Source organism: Melanerpes formicivorus, unplaced genomic scaffold (genome assembly GCF_026170545.1).
Source record: "Melanerpes formicivorus ecotype bairdi unplaced genomic scaffold, bMelFor1.0.p_v2 SCAF_29, whole genome shotgun sequence".
Classification (NCBI taxonomy): domain Eukaryota; kingdom Metazoa; phylum Chordata; class Aves; order Piciformes; family Picidae; genus Melanerpes; species Melanerpes formicivorus.
The window spans coordinates 9,703,038-9,730,137 of record NW_027142381.1 but is presented as its reverse complement, the minus strand read 5'-3'; the positions used below and the strand labels follow the sequence as shown (position 1 = coordinate 9,730,137).

The following is a 27,100-nucleotide window of genomic DNA, read 5'->3' as shown; positions in this document are numbered from 1 at the left end:
GGCGCACGCGCACGGCGCGGCCGCGGCCCGTGTCGCGCGGGACCCAGCCGCGGCCCGGCGCGAGGTGAGGAAGCTGCTGGGCGCCAGCCCCGGCCCGGCCCGGCGCGGGCAGCCGCGACCGGAACGCAGCGGGGAGGAGCCGGCCCGGGGCGGGCGCCGCGGGAGGGGCGGGGGCCCCGCGCGGCCGGAGGCAGCGTGCTTCCCACAGCCGCCTCCAGGGCGGCGCCGGCCGGCGCGGGGAGCGCCCTCTGGCGGTGATGGGGAGCAGGGCTCGCCGGGGCTGGACACGGGGCCGGGGAGCGGGGAGCGGGGAGCGGGGAGCGGGGTATAGGCGCTGGGGGCTGTAGGAATGGAGACTGGGGAGCGGGATATGGAGGGCTGGGGGGTGGGGAGCAGGGGTGCCAGGGACAGCTCCTGCTGCCGTGCCCGGGGCGGGCCCCGCGCCGGTGCCTTCCTGGGGCACAGCCTTGTAGCCAGGGCTGGAGTGGTCTGCAGTGCACAGAGCAAAGTGGGTGTCGGGGCTGGCTGTGAGGGGTCACTCGCGGCCAGAGGGGATAAAGGCCGCCTGGAAGCTGCTCTCGGTTGTCCGAGCAGAGGTGCAGGGATGCCGTGCTGGGCTCTGAAGCCGCTGCTGTCCGCACAGCCTCAGGGGTGCCCGTGCAGGACCGTGCCTCCGGTGGGGCAGGCAGGAGAGAAGGCCAGAAGGAGAAACAAGAGCCTCAGTGAGAAGCCTGAGACGGGGAAGCAGGTCCCTGCTGGCCAGCAGTGCCGGGTGCTGGTGCTGGTGTAGCCTGGTAGGGTTTCACGCTGCTGGGTCTGTGCCACCTCTCACCTGCTCTGTTCCCTTCCTGGTGCTTCTTGGAGCTGCCAAACGCTTTGTGGCACAACAACTTGTCGCTGAGTCTCTGCTCAGCACAGACATCCCCTCTGGAAGCCGCAGCCCGGGCTTGGCTGATATCCTGTCACTCCCCATCGCTTCCCACGCCGGATCCTGTCTCCCAGCATTTGCTGTCTTCTCTTACACAGCAAACAGACTCTCAGCCTGTCAGATGCTCACCAGGACTGCTGACAGCCCTTCTGCTTTGCTGCTCAGGAGGCTCTGGGAGGATCTCACCTGTCAGAGGGTTCTGCAGGGAGAGGATCCTTCGCTTGGCCGTCCTGGCTGGGGCCCTTGGGCAGGACTCGGGAGCGAGGACACGGCCGAGGCAGCGGCATGGAGCGCCTGGCCTCCTTCAGCAGTGAGTACCAGGGCTGGCGTGGGGAGACTGCTTGCCCTCCTGTAAGGATGTTAGCAGCTGTCTGGGACTTGATCCTGGGGGTCTTCCCAAGCTTAATGATCCTGTGTTTCTGTGTTGTGGGGAGGGAGACAGCAAGCTGGCAGTGTCTGGTCCCCAGGGCGCTTCTTTGGTCACACTCTCAAGGCCCTGAGTCCATGAATGATTCAGGAGGAGTTCAGGCCCTTTTTCCTGTCTGCTTTCTGTAACTGGGTTAGTTCAAACCCATGTCCTGGGGAAGCGTGGCTTAGGGCTCAGCAGTGCATTTATTTGGACTGCTCTGCCTTGACCAAAAGAAGCAAACCTTGCAGAGCAGTGCTGGTTCCTTGTGCAGCAATCTGAGGCCTGGGCAGGTTACAGAACGATTCAGCTGATGCTTTTGCAACCCCAGCAATGTGCTTTGTGCATCTGACCTGAGGCAGAGATGGGAGGCTGCAGCTGTCTGTGCATTGCTCTCCACAAACACGACCTCAGCTCTGGTCTTGGGTGCAGAAGCTGAGTGTGGGCACAGGCTCAGGTCAGGCAGCAGCTGCTGGCACCACTGCTGGGCTCTAGCAGAGGCTGCTACAGAGAAGATTTTCCTTTGACCACTGCATGAGTCCAGGCTTAGCCCTCACTCCAGCAGAGAGGCAGTGCCAGCTCTCTCTTGCAGCTCCAGCTTCTAGCAGGTACTTGGAGAAGCTGCACGAGGGAGGAGGCTGTGTACAGCCCAGTGCACTGGGCACAAGTGGATTTAGGGCAAAAGCTCAGTCTGTTGGCTGTCTGGAGTGAGATCCCCTCTGGCTCCACAGGTGACCCTTTCGATAAGCCCCCGTGCCGAGGCTGCTCTTCGTACCTCACCGAGCCCTACGTGAAGTGTGCCGAGTGTGGGCCCCCTCCCTTCCTCCTGTGCCTGCAGGTGAGTGCAAGGCTGAAAGCAGAGCCTTTCATTCTCTGAGGAAGCCACCAAAGGGCTGTCCAGTGCCATCCCATAAACACATTAGTCACTGCTCTCTGTAAACTTGCATCAACAGCCCTTGTCTGCCCAGGGACAGGGAAAGGACAAAGGAAAGGCTGGGGGCTGGAGAACTGAGGCGAGAGCAGCTGGAGGCAGCCAAAGCTGCCTCAGACATGCAGCCAGGCTGGCTGTAAGGGAGCATGCTGCTGCGTGCCTGGAGAGGTGTCACCTCTGACAGCTGTGGTGGCACAAAGACCTTCCCCTGCCACCACACCTTGGCCTTGTCCTCCCAAATGGAGAGGAGAGCTCTGGGGGAAGTTTGCCATAGTGACAGCCATTGTTTGTGACCAGATCTGGTTGTGTCTGTGATGTGATGAGCACAGGAGCTGCTGCTGGGTTTAATTGCTCTGTGAGAAGGTTTGCATTAGTTGTGATTAACCTCCAAAACTGTTAGAGGAGCTTAGCCTTGAGCCTGAGCTCGTGCACAGAGTGCACAGCCCCACAGGCTGTGTGTTGGCTCTGGTTTCCCTTTACCTGTCCCTGAAAGCCCAAGCCTGTAAGTGCTGAAAGCAGCTGCAGACCATGCTGGTGCAAGAGCAAGATCCAAGGGAAGCTTTCAGCACCGAGGAAGTGCTCTGCTCCTGCCACCCCAGCAGGCTCCTCTCACCTGCCTGGCTTGGCAGTGACTCCTCCACAGAAGGTGTGGAGCCTCTCAGGGGCTGTGCCTTGCTGCAAAGTCAGATGCAAGGACAGCCTCACACCCCCTGAGCAGCTTTCCCTGCCCCTGGGGGTGTCTGTGCAGGACAGCAGCAGGGTTCAGTATCTTTCAGCAGCTCAGTGGTGGATAGCCAGCAGCCAGAGAACAAAGGCAGACAGGGGACCAGTTAAAGTGTTTCCAGGGCAGAAGCTGGAGGCTAACCTGATGCTGCTCCTTTGTTCTGCAGTGTTTCACACGAGGATTTGAGTACAAGAAGCATCAGAGTGACCACACTTACGAGATCATGGTAAATACTCCTCTGGACAACAGCTGCCCAGTGCTGAGCTTCCCAGCTCCCAGGGGGAGACTCTGGCTTGCTGATACCACACTGCCAAGTCAGGTGCCACAAGGGTTTGACTCAGAGCTTTAGGGCTATTAAAGAAGGAAAAAGTCTTCCTCGAGAGCAAAGGGAAACTTCCACCTGGCACATGATGGAGTCCTGGAGAGCTGCCCTTTGAACTGCCCCTGGGCAGCACTCTGCAGGCTGCCATTCTTCTAACCATGTGCTGCAGATGCTGCTTCTCTGTTCCTGGCTTTTCCCCCCCAGATTCATCATCTTTAAGGTCTTCAGTAATTGGTGGTGTGTTTCACAGAAGACCTTGCTGAGCTGCAGCAAGGAGCAGCACAGTCAGCAGCAAAGTGGCTTGGGCTGTAGCTGATGGCCCAGTGGCCTGAACAACTCAGCAAGGATTTGCTCAGCTGTCATGGGCACAGGAGAGGTTCAAACTGCCAGGGTTCTGCACTGTCTTGCTCTGTGGTTCAGACCTCTGCTCCTCAGGTGGGGGATTGTCCCAGAGCACCACAGCAGCCTGATCTCTGCTTTCTTCTCCAGACATCTGATTTCCCTGTCTTGGATCCTAACTGGACAGCTCAAGAGGAAATGGCTCTGCTGGAGGCTGTGATGGACTGTGGATTTGGGAACTGGTGAGAACTCAGTGGGTCACCAGCATCAGTGAGTGAGGAGTGGCTTCTCCTTCCTCTCATTTCCCTCTCAGTTCCTGTGTCCACACTGCTGTCAGAATTAGGGCTGGAAACTGGCTGCAGTTCTGCCCTGCCTGGTACTCTCTGCCCTGCTCAGCAGTCTGAACTCTCTCCTTAAGCTTCTGCCAGTCTTTACCAAAGGAAGTTCCCCCTGACTCTTCTCCCTGGAAGCCTTTGCATCCAGTTTGCAGTTCCACACAAGAGAGAGTGGTTGCTGCTGCTGGGGTTTTCCCTTTTCAAGGCCTCTCCCCACACAGTCCTGAGGACAAAACACCTCACACTGCCACCAGCCCCTTCCCCTGGCACAGATTTCTGCAGTGGGTGTTGCAGAACCACTCTGGGGCTTGGGAAACACTGCCTAGGGGCACTGCATGAAAGGGGAAGGCACTCTCCAGCTGGCCTGCAGTGACCCCTGAGCAGCAGGAAGCAGTTCTGGACTTGGAGCTCACCATTACCTGGGGCTAGGAGAAGGAAAGCTCCCAAGGCCAGTATCAAATGTCAGGCACTCAGAAGATTTGGTGCATTCCATCAGGGGAGGAGGCTCTCCTGTAAAGCCACTGAAGTGCCCTGCTCATGGCCATCCAGAAGTGCTCCCTAGCACTGCAGCAAACTTGTTAGCAGTGGCTCAGTGTGGAAGTGTGACCTCAGGCACCATCCCAGGCCAGCCCCCTGCACTCTGCTCCATCACTAGAGGAAGAAACAAGCCCTCAGCAGTTCCATCTTCTGCACACTCAGGCTCCCCCTCTCCCCCCTCCAGGCAGGATGTAGCCAACCAGATGTGTACCAAGTCCAAGGAGGAGTGTGAGAAGCATTACATGAAGCACTTCATCAACAACCCTCTCTTTGCATCCACCTTGCTGAACCTGAAGCAGGCAGAGGAGGCACAGCACAACGAGACAGCCATTCCCTTCCACCGTGAGTAGCCCTGCCCAGGCCTCCCCCAGGGCCTGCTCTGCAAGCTCTCTGCTCTTCCAAACCTCTGGAGAGAGCCCTGCACCACAGCTGCAGTGTGCTGCCATCTCCAGAGGGAGAGCCTGTTCTGATGGTGCTAGCAGGGGTTCTTCAGGTGGCATTACCCCCCTGCTGTGTCAGGTAGCCCAGGCTGGGAGCTCAGTGGGAGAAGGCAGGGAGCAGAGTGGTCTGATACAGACCTCAGGGGCTCCCAGCCAGCAGTTCCTGCAGAGCCAGTGGGAATTGTCCCTCAGAGATGCCCCAGGCAAAGCCTGGAAGTGCAGCTCATTGCCAGGACACAGCCCCTCAGAGCTGCCTGCCAGGTGGCAGCTGGCACAGCACAGCCCTCACAGCAGGCACCAGTGGGAGCTCTCAGCCTGGGGCTCTTCTCCAGACCCTCTGCAGCAGTGTGAGCTGAGAAGGGATTCCTACCTCTAAAGCAGTTCAGCTGATGACCCACTGCTGCTGGGACTGGCCCTAGGATCATTCCCTCTAAGCCAGGCTGATTTCCCTCCTCTCTCTTCAGAACCAGCTTGTAGGGAGTGGATGTGAAATTCCAGTTCCTCAGAATTCCCCCAGTCTGGCAGCTCTTGCATCACAGAGCTCCCCAGAGCAGCTGGCTGCCAGGGCTGTGTGGGACCAGGAGCTTCAGCTCTCCCAGTGCAGTGGTTAGAGCCAAAGCAGGAGGAGCTGGAGAGCTGTGGGTCTGCCCCTGGCTGGCACTTGGCCCCAGGGCTTTGTGTGACCTGGGCCAAGACAACTCCTCTGTACCTCAGCTTGCTGTACCTGTAGCCTGGGACTTGCAATGCTCAGCTCCTTCCCAAGTGTTGGAGCCTCAGTCCATGGCTGGCTGTGGAACACTGAGCTCCTCAGCTGTGAAACTCCAGAGCTGTAACTGCAGCTCCCTGTGAATGGCAGCCAGAAGAAGGCAGATGTTACAGCCCTGTTGCTATGAGCCAAAGGAGCTGCAGGCTGAGGCCAGGTGGTCTGAGGAGGCCTAGCAGGGGCATGCTGAGCTGGGAAATGTGGAGTTTGCCTTTTCTAATCCATTTATTACCTTGTTTGACTTTGGAGAGCTCAGATCCTGCCTTTTGCTCCAGATGAACTCAGCCTAGCTCTGGATACAAGGCTGGATAAAACCCTAGGCAGGCTCTTTTGCTTCACCTAATTTCTCCCCCACCTCCCCCCAGAGACACCTCTGCTGCAGAGCCTTAGCAGCTGCCCCCCAGGCCCTGTGCAACACTGAATCCCTCTGGTTCTTGCAGCTGCTGACGACCCCCCCCGGCCAACCTTTGATTCTTTGCTCTCCAGGGACATGGCTGGCTACATGCCAGCCAGGGCTGACTTTGTGGAGGTAAGAGCTCTCTGCCATCACTCTCGTGCTCAGCACTCCCACACTGGTCTGCCACTGCCTGTGGGTCTTTGCTGCTGGTGTGAAGGACGTGGGGAGGGAGTGATGGAGCCAGGGGTTCACTGGAGAGGGGCACTGCAGGCCTGCAGAGCTGGGGCAGGCAGAGCCCCTGGCTCTGTGCAGGGGCTGCAGGGCTGCTGCTGGCAGATGTCCAGTGGTGAGTGGCCCTTGGGGGAGTGGACTGGATGCTGTGATTTAGATGCTTAGCCAAAGGGGTCAGCTCCAGCCTTAGGGAAGCACACAGCAGCCTGCTCCAAGGACCACCTGAAAGCTCTGCACTGTTTCAGTGGTTTAGCCCAGGGCCCCAGTTCCTGTGGCAGACCTCACATCCAGGAGCTGATGAGTTCAGTCCTGCAGGGCCTTGTTGGGGCTGTAGGTTGGAGCAGAACTTCCACCCCAGTGTGGGAGTCCTGGGGACTGCCTGGTGAGCTCTCCTTGTCCTGCTCCAGCCCCAGCCAGGGGTGCAAGTTACACAGTCCCCAGGTGAAGCTCCCTGGGCTGTGTGTTGCTGGAGCCTGGCAGAGCTGTGTGTGAGCCAGAGGCTCTGTTCTCAGTGCTCCTGCTGTGCTGAGGTTGGCAGCAGTGCCTCAGAGCTAGTTAGTGACCATTTGTTAACCACCTCCACAGGAGTTTGACAACTATGCTGAATGGGATTTGAGAGACATTGATTTTGTGGAGGATGACTCTGACATTCTGCATGGTAAGTCCCAGCTCTCTGTTCCCCACCAGAGTGGCCTGCACAGCACTTGGCTCTGCACCCTCTCCACAGGGTGAGCACAGATTGGTAGTGATGCTGGGATTCAAACTCCAATGTTCCCCTGCTCCTCCCTCTCAGGTCTCTTTTGGAAGCTCCCTCAGCTGCCCCTCCCCAGCCCTCTTCTGCAGACCCTCCCTCAGCTTCCTTGCCCTTCCCTGGGCCTGCTCCAGCAGCTCAGTCTGGATGCTACTTCCCCTGCCCAGCTGAAAGTTACTCTTCCCATCTAGACAATGTTTGTGAGCATCATGGCACAGCTTTGGCTCTGGTGCCAGAGGAGCACTTCCCTCTGCTGCTACCTGCTGCCCCCCACTGTGGGCACTTTCTCAGCTCAGTCACTTCCAGACCCTGCTCCTCAGGAAATCTGCTCTCAGGCAGGGTGCTAACACAGGCAGCAAGGAGGTGCAGCTCAGGACTGTGTGCAGCACACTGAAACTCCTGCCCCAGAGGCTGTTTCTATGCAGCAAGCAGGCTCCTGGAGCTGCAGCAGCAGCAGCTGCAAGGGACAGCTGCTTCCTGAGCAGGGCATGGCTGCTGTGAGTCCAGTTCCTGCTGCTGAGCTTCTGTGAGCATAGCTGCTTGACCAGCACCAAAGAAACAGCAGCATGCAAGGTGCAGGGAGGCTGCTGCCGCTGCACACACTGCCAGCACACAGGGGTGGAAAGCACTGAGTGTGCCCCAGAGTTGTGCCACCTGTGCCAGGCAGCTCCGGGCTGAAGCCTTGCAGGCAGACAGACAGACCCTGTGACTGACAGACGGACAGACAGACAGACCCTGTGACAGACAGACAGACAGACAGACCCTGTGACTGACAGACAGACAGACCCTGTGACAGGCAGACAGACAGACCCTGTGACTGACAGACAGACAGTCCTCCCAGAGCTGGAGAGGAGCTGAGCTGTAGCAGTGCCCCAGGAGGGCTGCAGCAGGCAGAGCTGTGCCTTCCCTAAGGGCAAAGATGTAACCCAGGGGCTCAACAAGTTAGGGCCTGGCGAGGGCCCAGGGGAGTCTGGCGGCACAGATGGAGCCTCAGGTTTGTGATCAAGCTCCTCAGCTGAACATTAAACCTTTCTGGGTTCAAGATCAATCTCTGCAAGCCACTTTTCTATGCCATTGTCTGCAATCTCCTCAAGCTAGGCCCTGCAGCACACCAGCCTGGGGCACCCCCCTGGAGCCTCCTTCTCCCTTGGTTTCACAGTCCCAGGTGAGGGCTGCAGTGTCTGCACTGCACACAGCAGCAGGGCTGGATGCTTCCACTGCAACAGAATTCCTCCTCCTTGCATTGCTCTGCTTTTCTCTGCACTATGTTAAGTAACTCTGTAGAGAGCTCCAGGTCTGAGCTGCTGACTCCCCTGTCCCACTAGCATTGCCCTTTCCCTGCCCTGCCTCAGTATTCCCACAAGCACAGAAAGTGCAATTCAGTAGGCAGCCTTTGAGGGCACAGAGAGCTCTACCTGCTGGCTCCTCCCTGCCTCCCCTCAGGAGGGCACAGACCTTGGTCAGGCACTGCCTGGTGCTGGTGAGGTGCTGGAATTGGTGTGAAACCTCTCAGGTTTCAAGTAGCTGCTGGCAGTGTTCAGCTTAAGTCAGTTCCTGCAGCACAATCAGTACTGCAAGCCTACACTGCAGTTAGAGAGCCAGAGAGGGCAGATCAAAAGCAACAAGCAGCTGCAGCTCTGGTCCAGTCCTCAGTGCCTGAATATTTCATGACCTCCAAGTTTCCATCAGCCAGAATTGCAGCCTCAGTCACTTGTCTTTCCCCAGCTTTTTCTGCCCTTCTCATGGAAATGATTCTCCACTTCTCACACCAGCCAGTAACTGCTGCAGCCACAGCTCTGGGAGCCAGGGCAAGGAAGCTGCAGCTCTGCCTGCTGAGCTGAGTTGCATGGGGTGAGACACAAGGCAGGCAGTGTCCCTCTCAGTATGACTTGGTGCTTGCTCTGCTCTGGAGCTGCTGAAGGCAGAAACCCTCTGAGCCTGGGCTCCTGCTTCCCTGGGGAGGGGCAGCTGGGGTTGGAGCCATGAGGCTTGTAGCAGGCAGGGCACAGCCTGCACACACACAGCCTGCACACACACACAGCCTGCACACACACACACAGAGACACACACAGAGCCTGCACACACACAGCCTACACACACAGCCTGCACACACACACAGAGCCTGCACACACACACACAGAGACACACACACAGCCTGCACACACACACACAGCCTGCACACACACACAGCCTGCACACACACACACAGAGACACACACACAGCCTGCACACACACACACAGCCTGCACACACACACAGAGACACACACACAGCCTGCACACACACACACAGAGACACACACAGAGCCTGCACACACACAGACACAGCCTGCACACACACACAGAGCCTGCACACACACACAGAGACACACACAGAGCCTGCACACACACACACAGAGACACACACAGAGCCTGCACACACACAGACACAGCCTGCACACACACAGCCTGCACACACACACACACACACACACACAGAGCCTGCACACACACACAGCCTGCACACACACACAGCCTGCACACACACACACACACAGACACACACAGAGCCTGCACACACACACACAGCCTGCACACACACACAGCCTGCACACACACAGAGCCTGCACACACACACAGAGCCTGCACACACACACAGCCTGCACACACACAGACACAGCCTGCACACACACACACACACACACACACACACACACACACACACACACACACAGAGCCTGCACACACACACACAGAGCCTGCACACACACAGAGCCTGTTTGCTGTGCCTGCTCTGCACTCTTGCCTGTGTTTGGGCCTTGCATGCCAGAGAGGTTAGCTGGCATGAAACAAAGGTCTCACTCCTTGGCCTTCAGAGCAGTTGTTGCAGAGCAAGGGAGGCTGCAGCGGAACAGAAAGCACAGAGCCTGTTTTGGACACACTCTTGAGGAACCAAAATATGTGGAGCTTTGCTGTGGAGTGCAGAAAGGGCCTTGAATTGCTGCCCACCACTGGAGCCCTCAAGGCTGCTCTGCCCTCCCAGAGCTCGGTGGGGGCCCAGCTGGCCGCCGCCTCCCGAGGGCGATCCGTGGGGAGCAGCAGAGGCAAAGCATTTCCACTCCCACAGCATCTCTTGTCTCCTTGCTGCAGCATGGCACAGCCCAGCAGGCTGAGCTGTTCTGCACTCCACACCTGGCACTGGGCTGGCCTGGGTGGCTATGTCTGTGACAACAAAAGCCTCTGCACCATGCAAGTGGCAGCAAGCATTGCCCCTGTGGCCCAGCAGAAGCTCCATTCTTACTCCCTTCACTCTTCCTCACCACTGCTCCTTCCCCTCCCCAGCTGGTGATCATTTCTTTCAGTCTCTTGTGCTCAGGTGAAAGCATCCAAGTGCAGTGCTTTGGGTGCAGAAATGCTGCTGGTATTTATAGAAGTTCTCAGTGCAGAGTCTGCAGGCACTTATTAAGTTCTGCCCACACAAAGCCCAGCAAACAGGGATGGCAGCTGAGCTGGCAGAGGCCTTCAGAATACACCACTCTTGCCCATAGACTGGCACAGACTCCAGCCCAAGAAAGATGAGAAGGGCTGCCAGGATCTGCCCAGGCTCACAGTCACAGGCAGCAATGTGTTTGGGAGCAGCAGGCAAAGAAAGGCTCTGCAGGTGGCAGAGCAGTCTGCAGGCAGCCTCCAGGGAGCTTCTGCCCCTCTAAAGCTGCCACTGAAGAGGAAAGTGCAGTGACCTCTGCAGTGACCTCTGCAGTGACCTCTGCAGTGACCTCTGCAGTGACCTCTGCAGCCTCCAGTGAAGGCAGAGGCTTGCAAAGGAGCCTGTTGCAGAGACCATTTTGTATCCTGCCATGATTTGTTTCTTTCCTTTGCAGCTCTGAAGATTGCAGTGGTAGATATCTACCATTCCAGGTTAAAGGAAAGACAGAGAAGGAAAAAGTGAGTCCTCAAGCAGTAATTCTGTTCCTTTGCTCCTCTGCCATGGTTTGGTCCCCAGTGTTGTGCTGCTGCCAGCCATCCCTGATTTCCTCCAGCATCCTTCAGCCAGTTCCCATGCATGGAGACCTTCTGCTGTCACATTTGCACCACAGGCTCCACCTCAGCTGGGTGGTTGCCCTCCTGAGCGCTGGTGCAGATCAGGCCTGTGGCTGTAGCAGTGCTGCCAGCCCAGAAGGCAAAGGTCCACAGGCCCTGGGAGCTGTTGCCCACTGGACCAAGGACCTCTGCATACCACAGCTCTCCTTTAAACTCCCCAAGCAAGTCCTGAATTGTGAAGAGCCTCTTTCCCAGTCCTCCTCAGTGCAAGGAGGCCATGCACAGAGTGCTCTTCCTCCTGCTAAGGTTCCAGCACACCCTAGGAGATCCAAAGCTATAGAAGGAGAATCACAGAATTGTGTGGGTTGGAAAAGTCCTCCAAGATCCTGGAGTCCAACCAGCAGCCCAACCCCACCATGGCCACCAAACCCTGTCCCAGGGGCCATGGCCACAGGCCTCTGAACACCTCCAGGGGTGGGGACTCCACCACCTCCCTGGGCAGCCTGTGCCAGGCCCTGACCACTCTGGCAGCAAAGAAATTCTCCCTCCTCTCCAACTGAAACCTCCTCTGATGCAGCTTGAGGCCATTTCCTCTTGTCCTCTCACCTGATGCTAGGGAAATGAGTCCAACACCCACTCCACTCCAACCTCCTTCCAGGTAGAGGAAGCAGAAGGAGAAACTGAAACACTCTGAGGGCCAACAGTGGCAGACCCAGGGGCAAAGAGAGGCCAAGCCCTGCTCCCTTCCTGCCTGTGGGCTGCACATGGTTCATTTTCTATTGTAGGGGGGGAAGGAAGCTGCCAGTCTGTGACTAATGGCTCGACCCCCGCTCCCCCCAGGAGCATTTGCATCACTCTCCTGAGCTCTCAGTGGTGCCTGTGTTAGTCTTGACAGTGTGTGATGTAGGTAACCACTGCTGAGCTGGATTTGGGTAATGTATGCAGTGCAGCTGACAGCTCTCTGCAGTGACTCAATCTCTTCATTAAATTCCATTTGATTAGAACTTCCAAACACTTTGTTCAAGGTTTAAAATGCTCTCTTGCTGCATTCCTCCCTGCTCAGGACTTCATCATGCGGGGTGAGGCTCCTCCAGCCCCTCTCCCCCTGGTGCAGCACAGCTCTGCTGCAGGACAGGCAGGAGCTGGGCTCTTGGCCTGGCTCTTTGTACCCCATGAATAAAACTCCTCTGTGGTGCCACCTGCATGCTGGTGAACCACAGCAGGAGAGGCTGCCGTGAGCTCAGGCCATAAACCCTGTGGGGTTGGTAACCTTCCTGCAGCAGCATGGGGCAGAAATCTGAGGTCACTGCCTCTCTTTTCTGGGCCTGGATCTGGTTGCCCTCATGGTGCTTCAGTTTCTCCTGCTCCCTTCTACCTGAAAGGAGCTTGGAGTGAGGTTGGGGTTGGCCTCTTTTTCTTTCTCTCAGGCGATAGGATGAGAGGAAATGGCCTGAAATTGTGCCAGGGGAGGCTTAGGTTAGAGAGGAGGAAGAATTTCTTTGCTGCAGGAGTGGTCAGGGCCTGGCACAGGCTGCCCAGGGAGCTGGAGGAGTCCTCACCCCTGGAGGTGTTCCAGAAACCTGTGGCCATGGCCCCTGGGGCCAGGGCTTGGTGGCCATGGTGGGGTTGGGCTGGATGAGCTTGGAGATCTTTCCCAGCCTTGACTCTTTCAAATCCACTGCTGATGTCCCTTTCAGAAGGGCTTCTCTGCATAGCTCAGGAGTGGGTTTTCTACTCTAAAGAAACTGTGATGGAGCTCCTGGAGCAAATTCCAGGCTGCCCTTGCCAAGCCCAGCTCCTGGGACCTGAGCATTACCAAGGGTTGGCTGTTTATGGAACCAGCCCTTAGCAAAGGCCACAGGGCCTGTGCTGGAGCCTGTGACACAGGGGTTTGTCAGGCACCTGGAAATACCTCACCTGCCTTTCCTCTCTGCTCACTTCCCTGGCCCCAGCAGGAGCACCTCCAAGGGGTGAGTTCCCCTGTTTCAAAGCTAAGCTCTCATAGCAAAATCCCCTGCTCTGCTCCGGGGGGGGGCTGCAGGCCACCTCTCACCCCTGCTCTAGCAGAAGGGCTCTGTGGAGCTGGGAGCTGTGCTTCAGGAGATGTTCTGTGCCTCCAGCTTCAGAAGAGCAAGCTGTGAGGCACTGTGGGTGTGAAATCTGTGCCTAAGCAGCTGCTTCAGACCTCTGAAGTGATTGTGGCTCCCTTTGTGCTTGGTGCTGTCAGAGCTGGAGCAATGCACAGCACCACCCAGAATTCCCCTGATCAAAGCCACCCTGCATCACCCCAGCTTGTCTCTCAGCTGGCCAGCCCCAGGGCCATGGAAGGTTCATGTGTTTGGTTCCAGACCCCTCTGATGGTCTGTATCAAAGAGTCTTCTGAAGCCTTTGTTATCTGTGAGGTGCCACAGCAGTTCATGCCTCCTGCTAACAGCATTTGCTGCTCTCCATTACAGGATTATCAGAGATCATGGCCTCATCAACCTCAGGAAATTTCAGAGTGAGTATCAAGTGCAGCTGCTTAGCTTGGGGGTGGCCCTGCTCGGGAAGCAGAGCTTGTGCTCCCTGCTCCCATGCTCCCTGGGGTTTGCTCCTGCTGGGCCAAGGTCAGGAGCTGAGGTCCAGCAGATTCCCTGCCCCAGCTCTTCCCAGCCAGCTGGCTCCCAGCCCTCCCAGCTCAGTGTTCTAGTTGTTGCCTGAGAACTGCTCTTCAGAAGCATTCCAGGTCCCTCTGAGTAGGGAGGAGGGCGAAGGCGATGTCCTGGCCTCTGGAGTGCCTCAGTGCTGAGCAGCGAGCACCCAGCACCGAAGTGCCGCCTGGCTGCGCCCGGCGCTGCGCACCGCCCTGGCCTGGTCTCAGCTCCTCGTGGTGGTGACACAGGCAGGCCCCAGGGTGGATGCCCGGGCAGCTGAGAGGCTGGGGCTCGCTGCAGGGGCGTGAGGGCTGCGCTGTGTCCCCTGCAGTCCTGGAGCGGCGCTACCCCAAGGAGCTGCAGGAGCTGCACGAGGCCATGCGGCGCTTCGCGCGCATCCTGGGGCCGCTGGAGCACGACAAGTTCATCGAGAGCCACGCCTGTGAGTACTGGGGCAGACCTGCCCCCCCCAGTGCATGGGGAGGGCTTCAGACAGCCACCCAGCAGCAGGGGCTGGGAGGGACCCCTGCAGACCATCCAGTCCAGCCCCCCCAGGCAGGGTCACACAGGAACACATCCGGGTGGGGCTGGAGGCTCCACCACCTCCCCGGGCAGCCTGCTGCAGGGCTCCAGCAGCCTTACATTAAAGAAGTTCCTCCTCATGTTCAGATGGAACTTCTGTTCCAGTCTGTGCCCACTGCCCCTTCTCCTGGCACTGGGCACCACTGAACAAAGCCTCCTGCCACCCACCCTTGAAGTATTGATCAGCATTGATCAGATCCCCCTCAGGCTGCTCTTCTCCAGACCAGGCAGCCCCAATTCTCTCAGCCCTTCCTCACCACAGAGCTGTTCCACTCCCCCCAGCATCTTTGCAGCCCTTTGCTGTCCCCTCTGCAGCAAGTCCCTGTCCTTGACCCGGGGAGCCCAGAACTGGAGTCCAGGTGTGGCCTCACCAGGGCAGAGCAGAGTGGGAGGAGAGCCTCCCTTGGCCTGCTTGCTGCACTCTTCTCCATGCACCCCAGGATGCCATTGGCCTTCTGGACCACAGGGGCTCGTTGCTGGCTCATGGGCATCCTGCAGTCTTCCCTAAACATTTGCCACTGCTGAAGGGCAGGAGGTTGTTTTTCTCCTCCTCCCCCACCTAACTACCTCAGAAAACCCAAACACATTTGTGGTTTGAGTTATTAAATGAGCAGCAAATGTTTTCTTCCACTGAGCTGCATCTGAGTTCTTTGTTTGATGTCTCAGCTGACTGAGCACTCTGGTCATGTGCTAGCAGCAGAGCTTTCTTATCAATACTGCAGCTGAGGAGGAAATTCTTTGCAGTGAGGGTGGGGAGACACTGGAACAGGTTGCCCAGGGAGGCTGTGGATGTCCCCTCCCTGGGCAGGCTGAATGAGACCTTGAGCAACCTGGGCTGGTGGGAGGTGTCCCTGCCCATGTCAGGGGGTTGGAGCTGGATGATCTTCAGGGTCCCTTCCACCCCAGCCCATTCTGTGCCTCTGTGACCAGAAGGCCACTCTTCATTTCTGGGGACTCTGTGTCACTGAAAGAACAAAGGGCCTAAAATGTCTGCACTGAGAGCTCAGCAGCAGGCAGCAAGCTGTGAATTCTTTGAGAGATCCACGTGAGGCTGTTGTGTGTGCACATAATTGCAGAGTGGCTCTGTCATCGTGGCCCTGTGCTGGGAGGGAGAGGCTCTGTTCCGTCAGCAGATCATCTCAGGTCTTTGTGCGTGACCGCAGCGGCAGAGGAGTCACTGCCTCCTGCTTCAGCTGCTGCTGGCGCTGGGGAGCTGCTGCCACCAGAGGGAACAGAGCCCTGCAGGGAGCTGCCACTGTAGTTTCAGGGCAGCCTGCCTGAAATAACCAAAGGTATGATCCTGCAGATCTCCAGTGCCACACGTGAGTGCCTAGTCCTGGAGCCTGATTGTGCTGCTGTAGCATCGGCCAAGCCCTCTCCAGTTAACCTGGCAGCCAGGTCCCTGCCCTGCCCAGGCCTCCTGAGAAGGATGAGTAAACAAACCTGAGACAAGCAAACTTGCTCAGTGCAAAGCTGAGCAGTGCCTGGCAGCCAGCTGATAAGAGCTGCAGGCACTGAAATGCCTCTGAGCCAAAGGCAGGTGGGGAGTTCCTCTTCCTGACTGCTGGAAGGTGTCTGCAAGGGAGAATTTGGGAAGGTCCCCTCAGAGTTCAGAGGCTGTAAGGAGCCAGGATGGGGGAAGAGTTGCAGACCTACTGGAGTGCCTTCCAGAAATCCTACCCTGGTGTTATTATGGCAAAAGAACTGCCAAAGCCTGAAGATGAAACAGGCTCTGTGGGCACCCAGCTGCCAGAAGCCAGCTTGACTCCATGGCCACGGAGTGCTGGGCACAGCCAGTTTGAGATCAGATAGCGGTGTGGGCAGGGAGGTTAACCCTGTCTGGCTGTGTGCTTCACAGCAAACTGTTGACAAATAAGCAGCAGCAATGTTCTTGGTGCAGGACAGTTCACTGCCACCCCCACTGACCCTCCTTTGTTTTCTGATCCCCCCCCGGGTGACACAGTGGAGTTTGAGCTGCGCAGAGAGATCAGGCGGCTGCAGGAGTACAGAGCAGCAGGCATCACCAACTTCTGCAGTAAGTGCCTGATGCATTATTCAGCCCATCCCCATTCATCAGGGTGTGGAGAGATGATTCCCCAACGTCCAGGATGTGCTGAAGCAAAAAGGCACTTGATCCTGAGGCACCTTTGCCTGGCTCCTGAAGCGAGGGAGGCCTCAGCAGCGGCGCCTGGGTGCAGCTGTGCCCCCGCAGCCTGCGCTGCCCACCAGAGCTTTGCAAACGGCTCAGCACTGTGGCACAGTGCCCTCCAGGGCTCCATCCCTGGCCAGTGCTGCTGCCTGTCAACAAGTGTGGTATCTGGGGAGGGGCCTCAGACCTCTGCACAAAGGCAGCAGCCTGCTTTAGCCTGGAATGGGATCCTGGAAGCCTTTTTTGTTCGGTTTTGGCCTGAAATGAATGGGGGGAGGGGCGCGGGCTGGAACCCGATCCCTCTGATGCCAAGGATCTGCCAGGAGGGAGAACAGCAGAGCCTGCTCCAGAGCTGGGGCTGAAGGAGAGGGGCAGCAGCCTGGGGGGGCCGGGCAGGGCAGCTGGCGAGGACTGGCGGTGTGTGCTCCCTGCAGGCGCCAGGACCTACGAGCACCTGAAGAGGACGCGGGAGGAGGAGCGGCTGAAGCGCACCATGCTCTCCGAAGTGCTGCAGTACATCCAGGACAGCAGTGCCTGCCAGCAGTGGCTCAGCAGACAAGCTGACATGTAGGGGACAGCAGGAGGCTGGGTCACACACCTCTGCTTCAGGCACCTGGCCGTGTGGTAACTGGCAGAGGGCAGATGCAGAGCAGATACCAGGAAGAGATTCTTGGCAGTGAGGCTGGGCAGAGCCTGGCACAGGTTGCCCAGGGAGGCTGTGGCTGTCCCCTCCCTGGAGGTGTTCAAGGCCAGGCTGGATGAGGCCTTGAGCAACCTGGGCTGCTGGGAGGTGTCCCTGCCCGTGGCAGAGGGTGGAACTGGATGATCTGTAAGGTCACAGAATCACTGAGGTTGGAGAAGACCTTTAAGATCTTTGAGCCCAACCTTGACCCACCTACCACGGCCACTGAGGCAGATCCTGAAGCACCACATCTGCACACTTCTGAACACCTCCAGAGATGGTGACTGCAGCACCTCCCTGGGCAGCTTGTTCCAGTCCCTGACCACTCTTACAGCAGAGACATTTTTCCTGCTATCCAAGGCAGGTCCCTTCCAACCCCAGCCATGCTGTGGTAACAACAAAAGCATTCCCTGTTCCTTGCAGTAGGAAGAGTCTGCACACCCCAGGAGGGCAGCAAAGCAGAGATGGCAGCAGCAGTGCTTGGGAGGTGCAGACTGGGGACCAGTGAAGGCTCACAGTCTGTTTTCTCTATGGCAGGAATTTAACTGCTGTTAATGAAGCCATGGAGGTAAATGAGGTCTTGATGGCTCTTAATGAGGGCACAGATGACACTGGAAATGTTTGAGATGCTTTTGGATGTAGGAGTATCATTAATGTGGAGTCACCCTGCACAAGCACTGAGCTGCATCCAGGGAAGTGCTTCCTGTGTGCCACAGGGGCTGAGGTGTTTGCATTTCCCCAGGCAGCCCAGGCTGAGCTGTTCTTTGTGTCCCTCCCCTCTGATTTGAAGCAGGTTTCAGGCATGGCCTTCAGTCTGGGACTGCTAAACATTCAGAAATGCTGTTGAGCTCAGCTCAGTGCCTGGGCTGTGCAGCTGGGTGGAGCTGGGCAGAAGTCATTGCAGGGCCAAGGTTTGCAGTGACTCTGAGCACAGAGGCAATCTGAAACTGTCTTCTCCTTTCAGTGACTCCGGCCTGAGTCCCACGGTGCCAGTGCCTTCCAACTCAGGTGAGTGTGAGCTGATGGGCTGTGACCCACAGCCAGCAGGCACCACTGCCCCCACCCTGACAGCCAGGGCACAGAGGCCCTTCTGCCTCAAGCCCCATGGTTAAGCACTGCTGAACTCGGCATTGCCTCAGTCTGCAGCTCATTCCACCCTCAGCTCCTGCAGGAGTTCTGCTCAGCTTCTGGGTTTTTCTAACTGCAAGGGGAAGAACCCAGCCTGGAGCTCACCAGCAAGGCAGGGAAGAACAGAACTCCACCTGAGAACAGAACTCTATTTCATGAGGCTGTGTAGCACTGACCACAGCAATATCAACCTGACATCAGGTCCGGGAGGGCAGAACCCCCAAGAGCAGTTGCCTGAGCAGGGGGCAATGAGTGCAGCATTCCAGAGTGACAGAGCAGCTGGTGCAGGTTGTCTGGGCAGCTTCACTTTGCCTTTTCAGTGAATAGGCTTTCATGTTCTTTACTTTTCTGATGACCAGGAGGAGGACTCCTTTTAGTGCCCACTGAGAGCAGAGCCAGGGCTCAGTCAAGGCCCTTGTGAGCAAGACTTGCACAAAGGCCCATCTGGTTTGGTGAGGTCACAGGCTGACAGGCAATCAATGGGACTGGGATCAGGTTTTACTACAAAGCTGTTAAGTGTTGCCAAGGAGCTCCCAGCTCTGTCTCTGCATCCAGTTTTGATGTGGATGCTAATAAACCACTGGAACCAAACGCCTGTGAGGTGAACACTGCCTCCGGGCTGTCCTTCCACATTCCTGGCAGGAGAAATGTGGGTCAGAGCAGCCAGCAATTAGTCCCTGCAGCCTGCACTGTGTGCTGAGCATACCTGCTGAGGGGCAGGAGCTGGGGTTTGGGAGGGAGCAGTGCTGTGTCTGGTGCTGCTCACCCAGAGCCATGGAGTGGGGACAGTTCCCCCCAGCTGAAGAGCCAAGCTCAGGTTTTGTCAGACACTCAGTGGCCCCCGGGGAAGAGCCCAGTGGAGCAGGAATTGTTTTGCCCTGGACTCTGATAGCAGGCAGTGTTTACCTCCAGCATCACCTGTTAATAAAAGCCAAACACAGCCCCATGGAGCTGCTAATTAGCAACCACCCTGCAGGCAGGCTGCACAGCGAGCGGGGCAGGGGTGCTGCCCAGGCTGCCACGTGGCTGCAATTGAAGGCTGCATCACCCTGAATATGCAGCAGGGCAGATTTACCTGGCTTGGCTTTAGACTTTGAGATCTGGACTTTGCAGCCTCAGTGTGCTTCCTTCAGTGTAGTTTGTGTCTCTGCTGTTTCCTAGGTTTGTGAAAGAGTGAAGTCCAGCCTTGGCCTGTCTCACCATAGCACACTGGTTGCAGGCCAGGGAAACAGGAGCGGTGCTGGGAAATCATTTCCTCTGCACCTGCCACAGACACAGCTCCAGCATCTTCCTAGCCCTGCAGTTCCCTCTCTGCCCAGGCTCCCCTCACCCAGCCAGACTCCCATCTGTTTCCTACAGATGCACAGGGGAGAGAGGCACTCCCCAGCCCCAGAGGTAGGCCCCTGGCAGGGCAGGCTCTGGAGCAGCAGCCAGCAGCAGGCCTTGGGGAAATGGAGCTGCAGATTTCCCAGGGTCTCATCCCTTTGCCAGCCTTGGGAAGGCTGTGCTGGGCCGAGCACTGGGACCATACTGGGTTGCCATCCCTGGGGTTTCCTTGCCCCTGTGCTAGCAGCCAAGCAGCAGGCAGCAGCAGGCTGCTCAGGGCTGCTCAGCTGTGCTCTCCTCTCCCGCAGGCCGGCGCAGTGCTCCGCCGCTGAACCTCACCGGGCTGCCCGGCACCGAGAAGCTCAACGAGAAGGAGAAGGAGGTGAGGAGAGGAAGGGGAAGGGAGCTGAGGGAAAACTTTCTCTCCACAGCACAGGGCTGCTCCCACCATCCATCTCTGGTGCCATGAACATCACCTCAGCCACGTGCCCTAACTCCTCCCTGCTTGCAGAATCCATTTGGGTTTCCAGCTGGGCCCACACACAGGGCAGCTCAGCTCAGCTCAGTCAGCAGGGAGAAGTGGAGCACAGCCAGCAGCTGGTGCAGCCTCCAGAGCGTGGCCTCTTCTCTTCCTGGTGCTGAGGTGGGCAGAGGGAGTTTCTCCCAGTGAGTGTTTGGAGCACAGGCTGAGCAGCAGGGCTCTTTGGGGTTTATAGCAGCCAGAGGATGTCGCCAAGGGCTTCGCTGCCCACACCACTGAGCACTGGAGCTGCTTCTGTGTCACCTCCAGGCCACACCTCGGCCACTCTGGGTGTTCTCACCCAGCACTGCTGGGAGCCATGCAGGTGACACCATGACACCAGGCTGGTGTCAGTTCTGGTCAGGTTTTTCCATGTCTCCTCCTTGCAGTGCACAGCCCAAGCCTCTGCACAGATGCATGGCAGAGGATGGACTCTGGCTTCAAGCCTTGGGTCATGAGCTCAGCCTGGCTCTGCAGTTTGTGCTCTTGCACAGCCACCTGCAGCAGTCAGGAGCAGGGAAGGTCAGCAGAACAGACAGGAATGGGGCTGCAGGCTGTGAGAGCAGCCCCAGGAGAGGTGAGCAATGCAGTGAGGGGGCCTGCTGGAAGTCCTGGCTCAGTTTCTTCTGCAGCCAGACAAACTGGGCTCTAACTCAAGGAAAGGCAGTGCTGGGAGACCACTGAAGTACCAAATCTTGCATCTTTTAAATGCAGACCACCCCTGGCCCTTAGATTTTCCACAAGGCAGATTTCAGTGCCTGTGAAATGCAGATGGCTTTCAGCCCTCTCCCTCTGTGTGGAAGCTGTTTACCCTTGGCTGGCCATGGCAGCATTGGCAATCAGCTCACAGCCCCACCATGGCCATGGCAGCATTGGCAATCAGCTCACAGCCCCACCATGGCCATGGCAGCATTGGCAATCAGCTCACAGCCCCACCATGGCCATGGCAGCATTGGCAATCAGCTCACAGCCCCACCATGGCCATGGCAGCATTGGCAATCAGCTCACAGCCCCACCATGGCCATGGCAGCATTGGCAATCAGCTCACAGCCTCACCATGGCCATGGCAGCATTGGCAATCAGCTCACAGCCCCACCATGGCCATGGCAGCATTGGCAATCAGCTCACAGCCTCACCATGGCCATGGCAGCATTGGCAATCAGCTCACAGCCTCACCATGGCCATGGCAGCATTGGCAATCAGCTCACAGCCTCACCATGGCCATGGCAGCATTGGCAATCAGCTCACAGCCTCACCATGGCCATGGCAGCATTGGCAATCAGCTCACAGCCCCACCATGGCCATGGCAGCATTGGCAATCAGCTCACAGCCCCACCATGGCCATGGCAGCATTGGCAATCAGCTCACAGCCCCACCATGGCCATGGCAGCATTGGCAATCAGCTCACAGCCCCACCATGGCCATGGCAGCATTGGCAATCAGCTCACAGCCCCACCATGGCCATGGCAGCATTGGCAATCAGCTCACAGCCTCACCATGGCCATGGCAGCATTGGCAATCAGCTCACAGCCTCACCATGGCCATGGCAGCATTGGCAATCAGCTCACAGCCTCACCATGGCCATGGCAGCATTGGCAATCAGCTCACAGCCCCACCATGGCCATGGCAGCATTGGCAATCAGCTCACAGCCTCACCATGGCCATGGCAGCATTGGCAATCAGCTCACAGCCCCACCATGGCCATGGCAGCATTGGCAATCAGCTCACAGCCCCACCATGGCCCATGGTGTTTGTGGCTCCATTCAGCACATAAATAGTTGTGACCAGACAGCAGCCTGCACAGGGAATCTGATTTGCTCCTCAGCTGAGACACAAAGTCTGAGTTCCTCTGAGTTCTGCAATTTCCTATCAACGAGGAACAATCATTAGAGCATTTCCTCATTACAAGGAGGAGAGAGCCAGCTTCTCCATGGGGAGCAGCACAGCTCCCTGGCTAGAAGGCAGCTGGGGTTTGGGAGCTAGACAGGAGCACTGCAGCCTCACAGCAGAGCCTGGGGGGCTTCTGGCAGCAGTTCCTTCCAAACTTCCAGAGACAGGCTGCCCTCCTTGCACAGCTTCCACAGGGCCAGGCCGTGTGTGCAGAGCTGCCTTTGTAGCAAGGCATTAGAGGCTCAGTCTGCAGGGGATTAGTAGGCAGCTGCCCTGCCTGGCTGCTGGCCAGCAGGCCCAATTGCAGCTTGCAAGGCTCTTTGGCATGGCTGCTTCCCTGGGTTTGCAAAGAACAACGCCCACACAGCACACTCATGGCTGCACTCTGTGGGCCCAGAGCTTGCTTTCATCCTCCTAGGTTATTTTTCAGTCAGGAATGTGGGGTTTTGTTTAAGGGCAGCAGCCAACAAGCTCCTCCCCTTCCCTACCTGTGGCTGGGAACAGCTCATCCTGCAATTGCTGCCTGCCTCTCCCATCCCCTCGTTGCTCTCTACAGCTCCCTGCAAGGAGGCTGCAGTGAGCTGGGGTTGGTCTCCTCCCTAGGCTCAGGTGGTAGGAGAGGAAATTGTGCCAGGGGAGGCTTAGCTTGGAGAGGAGGAAAAATGTCTTTGCTGCCAGAGTGGTCAGGGATTGGCACAGGCTGCCCAGGGAGGTGGTGGAGTTCCCACCCCTGGGGGTGTTCCAGAAACCTGTGGCCATGGCACCTGGGGAGAGGGTTTGGTGGCCGTGGTGGGGTTGGGCTGGATGCTCTTGGAGGCCTTTTCCAAGCCAAAGAGCTCTGTTTGTGCCAGCTCCCACAGCACATCTGAGTGGTGCAGAATGTCCACAGGCAGCCCCAGCAGGGGCTGTGGCGTGGCAGAGTGAGGTGTTCTGAGCTTCCCCTCTTGTCCTGCAGCTGTGCCAGATGGTGAGGCTGGTCCCTGGAGCCTACCTGGAGTACAAAGCTGCGCTGGTGAATGAGTGCAACAAGCAGGGCGGCCTGCGGCTGGCGCAGGCGCGGGCGCTCATCAAGATCGACGTCAACAAGACCAGGAAGATCTACGACTTCCTGATCAGGGAGGGCTACATCACCAAGGCCTGAGCAGAGCAGCAGGCCAGCTGCAGGGTGCAGGCTGTTGTGCTGGAGGAAGGACTCTGCCTTCCCTTCCCAAGCTGTTAGGGTTGAGGTTTGGTGCGAGCAAGTAGGGAGCGCCGGTGAATCCTCCTCCTCTGGGTGCCCTCTGAGCGCTGTGGGCAGAATCCCACTGGGAAGCAGCAGCTGTGGTGTGAGCTGGGAATGGGCTCTCAGCTCCCACACCTCCTGTGAGCTAAGGGAGAGCCACGGAGCTCTGACCCTGCCAGGGAGAAGCACGGAGCAGCGGCGCGCAGCAGTCACAGCTCGGCTCTGTGAGCACAGGGCCAGAGGAGTGCAGTCCCCTCCCTTGTGCTCCCTTCCTAAACCCCTGGCAGCTTTCAGAGGAGAGAGCACATGCCCCAGGGTACAAAAATAGAGCTTGCAGTGGTCCAGTCCTTTTCATTTAATTGTGATAGAGGATGGGAAAGGACATTGCAGGGAAGCTCCTCAACAGTTGTTACTTTGATGTGGTACTAGCACATATCACAGCATGAGAGCACTGCACAGACCAACCAGCTTCAGCTGCTCCCTGCTTGAGCTGTGATGGTCAAGTTACGTAAAATCCCCCAGGTTAAGGTTTCCTTGCTGCAGCTCACTGGAGAGGCTGCTGGAGCTCACAGCCCTCCAGAACACAGAGGTGCTCAGGACCCAAAAGACAGCAGCACCACAACCTGCCCAGAGCACACACATCAGGTCCAGTGGAGGGCATCCCTGCCAGTGCCAGGGGGGCTGGAAGGTGATCCCCAAGGATCCTTCCAGCCCAAAACCATTCCATGAATCAGCCCCTCCTGCCCTCCTCTTCCTGGGGCCTTTTTCTCTCAGCATGCCACAGTGCTGGACCCCAGTGACCAGCAAAGCAAGATGAGGTGCACCAAGCTCCTGCACCCAGCACCCTGTCACCCAGCACCCTGTCACCCAGCTGAGCCAGGAACCGCTTCAGGCAGGGCGCTGGGGTGGTGGAACACATCAGGATGGTTCTTTCCAGATGCAGCTTGGCCTGCTTCACTGCACAGCAAACTGCATCAAACAGCTTCCATTGCTGCTGTCTGGAGCTGAAATCATGTTCCCTGGGTGAGCCAACAGCCAGAGCAGGGGGACTGGGGTGGTCTCAAGCATGGGACACCATCTGGACAAGGCTGAGTGAGCTGCAGCCACACCAATGCCTGCTGCAGGTGTTCAGGGTAGGGGGTTGTTTTCTCCTGTGTACCTGGAGTGCTGTTGAATGTGAAGTGGTTTGGTTTGTAATAAAAATCAAAATGGCTCAAACCAATCTCCTGTCCACCTCCTGGGGCTCCCAGAGGGACTGGGACGGTCCCACAGCTGCCTGGATCTGCACCCTTCAGCTCCTCGCTGCAAGAGCAGCAGCAGGGGTTAAAGTGTGGGAACTGGGACTGGAGAGAGTAGGGATGCCAGGGGGAGGGACAAAGTGAGTTGCCAATCCCCGGGAATGTTCTGCCCAGTTGTCTTTCATCATCAAGCAGCCAAACCACCTTCCTCTGTCCCAGTCCCCTGCGCTGTGGCTCCTGCAGGAAGCAGGAGGTGGCACAAATGCCCCAGGAGCTGCTGTGGCCATCCCGAGGTCAGCACCATCCCCAGAGACCTTCCTTTGCCCCACAGGGACACAGGCAGGACTGAGGGTGACCTGCTTTGACCAGACACAGAACTGCCCAGGCCTGAGCTGTTGCCAAGCCCTGTGCTGTGGGCAGTGCTAAACAATTTGGCCATCTGGAAAATGTTAGGAGGAAAAGATCTCTGGAAGGGCCTTCAGCTGCCTGGGAAGGGAACCAGCAAAGACATTTCTGCACAGTAAGAGAGCAGGAGGCAGTGAAGGGGCAGAGCTGGGATGTTTCAAGGATAAAAGAAGGATTTTCCCCTTTCACAGGGCATCTCCCAAGCAGGCAAGGCCTGTGCCAGGGCCAGCACCTCTGCTGCTCCTGTTGCCTTTGCTTGCCAGGCTGTAACACCACCTGCTGCAGCAGCAGGGCCAGCAAAGGCACCTCAGGAGAAGGCAGCTGGCTTACAGAACTTCATCTGTGCCTGTGCCAAGCTTGGGGCTGAGATGGGGACCAGGGCCTGTGGGAGGCTCTTGGACACTGGCCATGACCATGCAGAGACCACCAAGGCACAGCCAGCCCACAGCTGCTCACACCATGGCCTGAGGATGGGCAAGTGGTCAGCTGCCATAGACACACCAGGAGCAGGATTTGGGGTACAAATGGAACCAGTTGGAGCTGGCTGGGGCCAGACCAGCCAGTGTGGGGAGGCAGGATGGGACTCTTCACTCTAAAGCTTGTGATCCTCTTCCAATAGAATCAACCCCAATGAACAGAGAAGCAAAAGCCACTCAGATGGTGCCAGCTGAGGCCCAGCTCCTCTGCTCAGAAGTGAGCTCAGCTGCACTGCTTTCCAGACAGAGCAGAAGGCTCCTGCAGGGCAGGAGGGCTGCAGCCAACACCAGCAGATCCCTGCCCCTCTGGTGGCAAGCCCCACTGGCCCTTCCTCCCCTCCATGCTCTCTCCACCACCATGAACCTGAGGAGAGACAAGCCACTGCTTGGCTACAGGGCAGTCCCTCTGCCTGTGGCTTTTGTCCCCCTCCTCCCTGCTCTGAGCCATTTCCCAACACCTGGGGCAGTGTCTGGGGGGAGAAAAGCTGCCCCTGAGCTGCTGGCTGCCTCTCCCGTCCCTCCTGCTTTAAATCCCAGCTCCTCTCTGATCCTCACAAAATGTCTCCATCGCTGCCTGCCAGAGCCAGCTGCAGGCTCCCAGGAGCTGGCTGCCTCCTGGCTGTGGTGTGAGAGGCTTTGAGCAGAGCCTTCTATCTTTGTCGGCGCCGGGAAGCGCCATGCGCGGCTCCGGCACTCTGCAAGTAATTAACACTAATGAAAAGTTGGGGTTGCCATGGATATGGCTTTCTATTTACAACACAGCTCTCCGGAGCAGCAGCAGAGGGAAATCAGAGCCCCATTCACTGCCGTGGCGTGAGGGCTTATTTTTAACTGGGATGCTGGAACAGGAAGGCAGCCGAACAGGACGGCAGGGGCAGGACGGCAGGGGCAAGGGGATGGCTGCTGCCGCCCCTGCCATGGGCCAGATCCTTCCCTGGCTGTTGGTTCCTATGTGATCAACTTCAGCTGATGCTGCTCTGGCAGGAGAGGTGGACGTGGTGGCCCTCGGAGGTCCCTTCCAGCCCCTCCCATTCTGTGAGCCTGATCCTGTGCTCAGGCTGTGGCTTGGGAAGCAGCACCGGCAGGGGTCCTGCTGCCCTGTATCACCCAGACACAAACTCTGGGCTGCTGCTGCCAGTGAAAGGAAACCCCACAAAGTGCTTTTCAGACACCTCAAAGTCCCCCATCAGGACTTTGCTGTGCAAAAAGAGGCAATCAAAGGCAGTCCCCACAGACCTGTTTCAATAACTTTGCTGCCACGGGGCCCACACTTACTCATGGATTGATGGGTTTGGGTTGGAAGGGACCTTAAAGATCATCCAGTTCCAACCAGACCCTGCCCTGGGACCAGTGCTAGTTCAGACAGGGGAAAATAAAACAAATAACATTTCAGAAGGAGAGAAAAAGGCAAACCCACCCCCGGGGGTTGTCAGGGGAGCTGCTGCATGAGCTCCGGGGGCCAGGGCTCGTTAGCAGCCGGCAGCTCCCAGCGAAGGGCTGCAGCTGGCTTCATCAGAGGTTCGGGTGAATGGGGGGGAGCAAACGTGGAACGAGGCCGGGGCGGGCAGGAGAGGCCAGCTGGGGTCCGAGTGCCGGTAGGGGACCCGCGGAATTCATTAGGCAGGGCTGGGGCGGTGAGGGGAGGCTGCCCCTGCTCCACCCCAGCGCAGGCTTAGTCACCAGGGCAGGAGCTGTTGCGAGGGCTGAGTCCTCTTCGGGGCTCTGC

General features: G+C 57.7%; 1 protein-coding gene across 2 annotated transcripts; it reads left to right on the top strand.

Annotated features, from left to right (window-relative positions):
• Window positions 1–24,473, top strand: TADA2A (transcriptional adaptor 2A). 2 transcript variants are annotated; one of them, XM_068154978.1, is made up of 16 exons: window positions 1–64; window positions 1,027–1,238; window positions 2,066–2,172; window positions 3,156–3,215; window positions 3,801–3,892; window positions 4,707–4,864; window positions 6,166–6,254; window positions 6,939–7,011; window positions 10,964–11,027; window positions 13,580–13,623; window positions 14,088–14,198; window positions 16,302–16,373; window positions 16,922–17,054; window positions 18,134–18,177; window positions 19,932–20,005; window positions 22,989–24,473. In XM_068154978.1, the coding sequence occupies exons 2-16, from the start codon at window positions 1,214–1,216 to the stop codon at window positions 23,172–23,174; spliced, it is 1,332 nt and encodes a 443-aa protein (XP_068011079.1). In that variant the 5' UTR covers window positions 1–64; window positions 1,027–1,213; the 3' UTR covers window positions 23,175–24,473. The 2 variants fall into 2 exon arrangements, 1 of the variants encoding a protein (XP_068011079.1); XR_010989384.1 differs by lacking the exons at window positions 1–64; window positions 19,932–20,005; window positions 22,989–24,473 and having other exon boundaries at window positions 409–1,238; window positions 16,922–17,111; window positions 18,134–18,166.
• Window positions 24,474–27,100: the final 2,627 nt, after the last annotated feature.